At 40.5% G+C, this 9,045-nt stretch overlaps 2 protein-coding genes across 2 annotated transcripts in view; one reads left to right on the forward strand and one right to left on the reverse strand.

Annotated features, from left to right (window-relative positions):
* The first annotated feature begins 214 nt into the window (after positions 1-214).
* LOC106815370 (60S ribosomal protein L7-like) overlaps positions 215-9,045 on the forward strand; it is a 12,012-nt gene continuing 3,181 nt past the window's right edge. The window contains exon 1 of the mRNA XM_014819825.1: positions 215-323. The gene's annotated coding sequence lies outside the window, so the exon portion shown is untranslated. The remainder of the gene's footprint in view (positions 324-9,045) is intronic.
* On the reverse strand, positions 802-8,360 carry LOC106815376 (proteasome subunit beta type-5-like). The gene is made up of 6 exons (XM_014819833.1): positions 8,256-8,360; positions 4,123-4,267; positions 3,817-3,928; positions 3,515-3,644; positions 2,268-2,472; positions 802-1,183 (listed from the first exon to the last, which is right to left on the reverse strand). The coding sequence occupies exons 1-6, from the start codon at positions 8,298-8,300 to the stop codon at positions 1,083-1,085; spliced, it is 738 nt and encodes a 245-aa protein (XP_014675319.1). The 5' UTR covers positions 8,301-8,360; the 3' UTR covers positions 802-1,082.

A 9,045-nucleotide genomic window follows, 5' to 3' on the forward strand; every position in this document is an offset into this window, starting at 1 on the left:
GACATTGCTAAAGTCTTCGGTAATAGAGTCAACTGGCTCTGAAGGCCAGCATTTGCTGCTATTAAGGTAACTGTTTAAACGACAAACTTCTTCTAGTGCCATTTTCGTAACAACTGTCGCCCTCTTTTGTTCAATATACTAAATAATAAACACTTACCATCGGGGTACGAGGGCGCTTATATCGCAGTTTAAGAAGAGAGCATTCAGATTCCACACGCGAATGCGCCCATCTTCCTTTTTAGTATCCGCCACTGTGTCGTTAGTGGTGCGGATTATAAGTTCATAGAAGTTTTGACTGAAACTGGGTTTTCAGTGACAATTAGGTAATATTTCTATATAAGGTTAAAGTACAACTGTCTGACTGTGATCATGTTTAGATTGTTAAGAGTCAGCAATTAGCAGTAGCTGTGTTTTAACAACTTCAATTGGAGCGTTTTCTGTTACGTATTTACGTCGACGATAAGCTTACCATGTGTTATCGAGGTATCATCATTAGCTCATCTGACATAGTCAGATGGAGCTTGTAGAATCGCATGATCGTCTGTCCGTCCGTCCGTCCGAGCGTCCGTCCGTCAACAGTTGGGCACAAATCTTAACCGCTCGACGTACGGTCACGATATTCGGGACGTGGGGGGGTAATCCGAAAACGAGTTGGGATAATATTTACACTGTATTATCGCAAGATGAATGTTTGGCATCTACAAATTGATGATTATATTATACACGCTAACATCATCAGGCCTAACACTAGAGATGAAAGATCTTCATGAAGTCGCCATTAAAAAAATGTCTGAACATGAGTTTCTTTTTTTCTGACAGTATGCATTTAGAGTTATTTATTAGAATGCAGTAGCACAATGACAACACTGGTGTAATTTTTTTACCAACCATCATGTAGAGAAAGGCAATAAACTGAGTACTCATTACCTTAGTGGCCACTCACAATGATCTGACAGAAAGGATGCTTTAATTTGTATAATATTTTTTGCATGAAAAAAACTCGGATTACAGTGATCAAAGGAGTTAAGTCGTTGCTTTGTTACAGCATCAGATAGGTGATGCTGTTTCAATTAGTAGTACGACTATGCATGTTTCTTCAGTTTCTCCTCCTGATACTTGAAGTGCAGGTCCATGACATCATCCTGTGACACTTTAACCCAGCCGGTCTTGCGCATGTGGTACACTGAAATGCCAAAACAAACATTTCAGTACCGTGCTATAGTAATGGCCCAGCTTTCTGCTATAAGAAACAAGCCATGTAACAGCTTCAAAAATATATATGGCCAGTAGTAAATAAAAACAAATGTTTCAGTCGCGTGGGGCATGTTCATTACTGTACGTATTCGTAAAAACAAGGAGACTCCAACTTCAACTTATGCGATGGAATTAACACAGGTTTAAAACCATTGGGACTAGAATTCTTCTTTGATATAGCCAAAATCCGACTTGTGAATTTCGACTTGGGCAAAGATTTATTAAAGTAAAAACATAAGGAAATATCGGGACTTTTGTGGAGCTTCGACTTGTGCGATGTTGAATGTATATGTTCACCAGGTTACCGGCCTTGTCTCTATGTAGTGATGGATAACCGAAATTCATTCTGATCACCTAAAGGGAGGTTATGCCAATACCAGCAGTTAGTTTCTGATAAGGAACCCTATTCTCTGCGGATATAGTTCCTTTTGTTTCCTGCGCTGCTAGAAGAATGTGCAATTTAAGTCCCTGATAGACTTTAAGCGCTGTCTGCTCATAATCTTGTATGTTCGTTGTTGATTACAGTAGGCTTATGAGCATCATCAACCTGCTGTGGGTGCCTCAGTTACACCAAGTGTCACCTACGTCCCAGCATCCAAACTTTAAAGCTGGCTTCTTTAGTCTGTTTCCATTTCCACTGCAAGCTTGTTTACATTGCTGTGTTTTTGCCAAGTGTGTTAGTCACAGTACAACTGCCAGCTGTAGAGTCCCAGTCGTCTTACTCTAATGAAGCAGGTGTACTGTGGCTGACCAGCACCTTATTAACTGCTGCTCAGTTGTGAGAGGGCGGTAATACGTTGGTATGTTGCGTTCAATCATCTATATCAGATACCCAGGTTATTTTCAACAGAGTTTTTTTTTCGCTACATAACATATAATACATTGATATGCATGGATAACATCATTTTGATACTGTGTCATATATATGATTTTTTTATGTACCAACCCCAGTAGATCACAGCAGCAGCAATCGCCTGCAACAAACAGAAGTTGGTGTTCCTCTAAACACTTACGGTTGACGACACCACCACTGTAAGCATCGCGGTGTGTGGCGTGATAGATGGCCCTGCGGGCGAGATCAATGGCATCGTCCACGCTCATGTCATAGCTGTAGCCACTGTCTAACACGCCATATGCATACGTTGAGCCAGATCCCACAGAGAAAATATCGTTGGTGAGCCTGGTACCATCACTGTCCACATAGTACAGACCGGGGCCCTGTGTAACACAAATCACCAGCACACCATTCTTCACTGACCAACCATGATCGTGAAAACTTATTACCAGAGAATATTCGAAATTTTTTTTAATTGTGACATTTAAAATTGAAATTTGCCTATGCTAACACAAACCCAGATAGTGATAAATCTTACAAACAATAATAAGAACTTCATCATGAAAAAGTAAAAAAAAATTACAGTAGCTTCAATTCTGTTTAAAGGGATACTCTAGGATTTTACTGCATACAACTGTACTTACTATATAACAAATCGTCTATAGTACCCACACGTATTTGTTACCAGATACCTAATTTAATTGTTATAATTAATTACACATCAACGCTACGAAATTTGAACGGCGCCATGACACCCGCAACCGTGCTGCCACCCCGAAAAAGTTGCGTATTTGGAAATTTATTTTGCACGTTACAGACTGAGGGCTAATCACAAAAGTGCAATTATATTTATACCTAAATGCTATTTAACTCAACGATATTCATTTTAGGGCAAATTTATCCATATTATAACTGAAACTATATGTCGTTTTTAAGATATTACAATTCTTTGGCTTTTAAATTAATAAATAAGAAACACCCTCGGTCTGTAGCCCTTGGCTGAAAAGTGGTTTTGCGCAACTTATCAGATCGTGCGCTTTGAGTGGCGCCACCGTCGTTGTAATCAAACTGTAGTCGTTAGTTTTAAAACATTTTTTAATAATATTTCTAATGGTGATTGAACCATGAAACTTTTTATGTAGCGTAATTTTAACCTAGAGTAAAAATTAGAACCTAGAGTAAACGATCCCTTTAACTCGTTATTCTTAGAATTGCTACTTTCACACCAACTCTGCACCAATTCTTTCTCATTACAAAGCACAAGTTCCACAACAGTGTTAAAAATTCCAATGGTCCGGAATCCAGCTACCGCTGAATAATGCCCATCGGTGTTTTTCTATGGTAAAGCAAGCTACAATTTATTATTAAAAATAAATACTTTGCAGAATTTTACAATTTGTTAAATTTGTTATCTTCTTTACATACTTGTTTGTCCCATCCAACAATCATTGTGCCCATGGAAAGTCCCATTCCTTTGTAACCATATACCATATTTGCCAATAGCTTAGAAGCTGCAGCTACAGATATGATCTCCTTGTTCCGAAGCTCATATATTCTGAAAGATAATAAGATATGCATTACATAAATAGGATGGTATCATAAAGTACATCTCTTTTTTTAACCACGAGTACTTAATAACTATAAACAACCCAAAATACTTTGAAAGGTTTTTATCTTGATAATCGGGTTACTCGCATTCTGCTGAGTAATTTCATGGTTGTGCTCACCTGCATTGCTTCGCCAGAACTCGTTCCCAGAAAGAACAGTCTGCAGCACCACCTGCCATAGTTCCGAGGAGATATGGGTTGATCTCAATGACTTTCTTCACTGTCTGAGAAGCTGGAAAAGTTAGAGTGTATAAATTCCCCAATGTTTTGGAAAGAAAAACAAAGTAAAAAAAAGAATGGTTGCATGTAATTTCACAAATACGACTTTAACGGTGGTTCTATAGTTACATCATGATAATTATATATGCCTAAACATTCACTGCGCTACAATTCATTATTAGTATATTACCATTAATGCTAACCTACCAATATAAGGACCCGCAGTGGCTCTGGAGTCCACTGCAACAATACAACCATGCTTAAACTTGAAAGCCAGTGTTGTTGTGCCATGGTTGAATTTTATCTTTACATCACTGTCATTATTTGTAAATCCTTGCAGAAATGTAACAGGCTGTGAAAATAAAAAACAGAAGGATGTAAAATGTGGCATTGCCATGGTGTATAAATATACAGTACTGAGGGTACAGAGGACTACTTAGCCCGACGAGGCTGTGCGACTGATTGTCTAACAGCCTGACACCCTTCCATACAAAAAACCTATCACCTCTGCAGATCTAGATGAATAACTCTGTATATCTCAAATAAAACTATTCTATTGGCATCTTTGACTTGCCTTGTTTGAAATATGAACGTTAACTCACAGTTTTCCTGCTTCTAAGCTAGAATGTATCTCTTAATTCACGGTATAATCTGCTAATTCTCACAGCATATCGATTTTTGCACAAGGGAGACATTACTCCCTGCACCGGCCATATGAAATCTCGGGTATCGCGCTTCGCGTTAACCTGCGAGAGGTGATGTTTTTTTTAAATGAAATGTATTAGTGTTAATTAAATTTAATTAGGGTTAAGGTTAGGGTTAAGGTTATCGTTAGGGTTAGGGTTAGGGTTAGTCAGAAATGGAGTCGAGGTTGGGAGTAATGTCTGCCCGGCGACCAACCTCAGCATATCAACTTTTGTTTACAATTGTTTAACCGCCATGTTTACTCTGCGCATGCTCAACAATTGAGACATGGAAAACCCGAAACGGAAAAGACTCCGTGATGCAGTTATTGATACTATAATTATAGTACTTAGGCACGAGCACATTTAAAAAATATGTAAAAGTTACAAAATCACAAGTTACAAAAAATATGTGAAAAACAAAATTAAAAACTTAAAAACAAAAGTATTTTTTTAAATAAAACAACTTGTTCGGTCGATTGCGGATTTTAGTCACAGCCGGAATGATAAAAATGGTGGCGGCGAGTTCATGATTTTGGTTGCATTCGTCTCAAAAAGTCGCGGCCCAAAGATAGAGAACATGGGTCCCAATAAAAGCCGATGTTTTCTGCCAATAGATGGCGCCACTATGTTATATACACTGTGCTTCCGCAATTGTTCACCGTTGCACTATTTCGTCTCTAGAAAAGGCCTTTTTTGGCATTTTTTTTCGCCGAAATAGAGTGCAATAATTTGCATTATGCACGCAAGTTAGATGCCTCGTGGACGTCTAGAAAGCATTAGAAGTAAAATTATTCTTGTTGTGTATTCGTGACATTCCTTCAGGTGGCGTAGCCACAGGGACCGGTTGGTGTTTTTTGTGTATGAAATGTGTTCAGACAACTTTGCAGAAATTCGCATCATAGAGCTGGCAAAAGTTTCGAGCGGAGCATAGAGGATGAATCTGTAGTTATTTAACATGAATAAAGTGTATGTTTTGTAAGCGCAGTAACAGTGTGCGTATTTTTAATTAATTTCTGTTTGATGCTTATTCAGGCCTGCAGCTTATGGACGCCCTCTACTGTTGTTCAACACCTATAGCGACTTGGATATATACAGAGATATATAGATATATTTATATATATATATATATGTATATGCTGATACACACATGTCCAAACATAATACACACATATATATAGACTGCCTGCGACTCTGCGACTGCGTACTACGTACTTTCCCTATGCATGTATATAAAACCTCTGCGACCACACACATTGACATGCGGATGTGTGAGATGCGGAGTAGGGATGTATATATGATATATATATCCTTATGTTGGCGAGAAAGTGGCGTATAGGTATGTATATACTTGGGGAAAGTGCTTGCGACTCATGCGACCGATGCATGGATAGAAAAGCTGTGCGACCAGACACTTTGAGATGCGAATTTATATATGATATATATATCCTTCTGTTCCCGAGAACGGCATATATAGGTATGTATATACTTGTGAAGGTTTGGAAGTGTAGACGCAGTGGCGTCAGCGTATGAATATAAATCCTTGCGACGGCACAGAATCAGTGCGGATGTATATATATATTCATAGATATACGGTCGCTGCGCAATCAGAGTAGCGATAAGGCGGCTAAGCGATGCCACATGTTGCACCCATATGTTTGTATGGAACGAGCGAGCGAGCGAGCGAGCAAGATTACGTACTACAGCAAGGCGCATTTGAATAAACGAGCGGCAGGGGGGGGGGAGTAGGTGGTGTGCAATGCATATACATGACGTGTCTATATGTGTGTGTGTGTGTGCATGTGTGCGTGCGTGCGTGCGGGTGTGGGTGCGGGCAGGCGGGCGTGGAGGCGTTGCAGCCATCAGATGGTATGGGACGAGTGATGAATGAATATGGGTGTCTTGTATCTACGGAGCCACGTAGTACGATAGTACTATAGCCACATGGTAGCGAGAAAGATGCGTGTACTGCATGAATGAACATGACGTGTCTATATGTGTGCGTCTGTGCGTGTGTGTGTGTGCGTGATTAGATGGTATGGGACGAGTTATGATTGAATAGTCACATTTATAGACCGCATAGGAAATATTGCGGGAAAAGTTATGACAGGATGCAAGTAACAGAAGTGGCATATCGTCCGTTGACGCCGTTCTTCGATGCCGATGGGGGTACTCTATGCGGAGTGCTGTGTGTGTGTGTGCGTGCGGGCATGAATGCGTGTGTCGTCGTGTGTGTGTATGTCTCTGTGTGTGTCTGTGGGAGACGGTGTGACTGTCAGCGTGCATGGCCGAAACGAGAAGAACACGGGAAAGGTCAGAAATGCAACACATGAAAAGTGTTAAAAATGTGCGTGGCTAATACCCTGACCCTCACCCTAACCCTTAGGCCTATATATTAATATAGGCCTAGATATATATTTACTAATGTAGTTTGTGTGTTTCATCATACCGTGCTGCCTACGAACACTGTACCCCACTACGGCTACACAGCGATAGACAGAGTGTGCGCGCAGCAGCGAAAGGCAGCTGGAAAAGGGAGGGCCACTGTATATGACCACTGTATTCACCCCCCTTACGCCGCGCAGCAGCAAGACAGATGCGGCAGCAAGGCGCAGCTGGAAGGGGGGAGGCACGCAAATGCATAATATTGCCGCGAGAGGGCAGTAGGGTAGTCACGAACAATGGCGGATGTTGTGGGCGGTGATTTATGAGTTCCCAAAAAAAGACGGAATATCTGAGGGTGCAGGTTTATCGTCTGCAGTCACCCTTATAAAAATTGTTCTAATTTTTGTTGTGGGCATTTGGATAGGTGAATCGAGTAGCACTGAGGGCGTGACGGGGGTATATCCAACCCAAAATATCAAGTACAGACCTTCTGTTTGTCAATATCGCTTTCCGAAAACTTGATCTCCGTTTCAGAACTTTTTTTCATGCAATAATTCATCCTAGTAAGAGTAACTTCTATATTTTTGGCCATATTCACTTCGATCGGCCAATGAAATTCACTTCCGGTAATTTCAGATTCACTCGGAAATAATTAAGATTAACCGGACCATAGATGGCGCAGACTATATTTGAACATTGGGAATAGCCGAAGTAACCGGAAGTGATTTTCATTGGTTGACAAATGTGAATGAAGACATACCATTTTCTTTGGATGTTTATATTTACCATTAGGTTAACAACTTGATATATTCGTATGTTGTGGCCGCTACCAGGACATAATAGCGGCACCGCACGTAGATAAATGATTAAAGTTCAGATTAAAGTAAGTTCCACGCAATAGGATTGTATATATCGGGCGCAATATATTCTAAAGTGCACCTCCAACCTGGAGGTGGCTTTCGTGATTGAGATAGACACGGCCGCAGACCCCCACAGTCACTAGTGCCACTACTGGGGTCTGCGTCGGGTTCGGACTAACGTAGTCTATAACCATGCACTGATTATCATCTAGTAAAGAATACCTAGAACAAACACTTTCCCACTTTAACCTATATTGCTAGTATAGGGACCTTGCTAATTTGAGTATAAATCGTGTGCAATGCGCAGTGCAGTGACACAGCGTTTTGTCATTTGACTACCACTCATGATACTGCAGAGTACGCGCCGGCGATGACTATAGTATTACACCTAAAAATGAATACTACAAACTACATCTTCAAAACCCTGGTACGGCAAACTCGTTGTGAATTGAGACATTGCTAAACTTCGGTAATAGAGTCAACTGGCTCTGAAGGCCAGCATTTGCTGCTATTAAGGTAACTGTTTAAACGACAAACTTCCTCTAGTGCCATTTTCGTAACAACTGTCGCCCTCTTTTGTTTCAATATACTAAATAATAAACACTTACAATCGGGACGAGGCGCTTTTATCGCAGTTTAAGAAGAGAGCATTCAGATTCCACACCCGAATGCGCCCATCTTCCTTTTAGATCCGCCACTGTGTCGTAGTGTGCGGATTATAAGTTCATAGAAGTTACTGAAAACTGGGTTTTCAGCGACAATCGGTAATATCTATATAAGGTTAAAGTACAACTGTCTGACTGTGATCATGTTTAGAATTGTTAAGAGTCAGTAATTAGCAGTAGCTGTGTTTTAACAACTTCAATTGGAGCGTTTCTGTGATGAATTTACGTCGACGATAAGCTTACCATGTGTTATCGAGGTATCATCATTCGTTTGCCCGTTTATTTAAGTAGTTTCTTAAATATCAAAATGGTTTTTTCATAAAAGGCGCGCATTGTCATCAAAAGTGCATTGTGCTTGTAGCCGTGTGTTCATTGTACTGAAATTGGTTGGACTTGTGGCAATGGGTGCCTAATCCACAATATTGATTTACGTTTCAGACACCAACCAGAGACGAGCACAGACAAGAAGAAGTTACCGCAGGTACCCGAATCCATCCTAAGAAGGCGGCAAGGCAAGTAGTCCGAGCATTATAGGCC

The sequence above is a fragment of the Priapulus caudatus genome, unplaced genomic scaffold (assembly GCF_000485595.1).
Source record: "Priapulus caudatus unplaced genomic scaffold, Priapulus_caudatus-5.0.1 Scaffold28, whole genome shotgun sequence".
Classification (NCBI taxonomy): domain Eukaryota; kingdom Metazoa; phylum Priapulida; class Priapulimorpha; order Priapulimorphida; family Priapulidae; genus Priapulus; species Priapulus caudatus.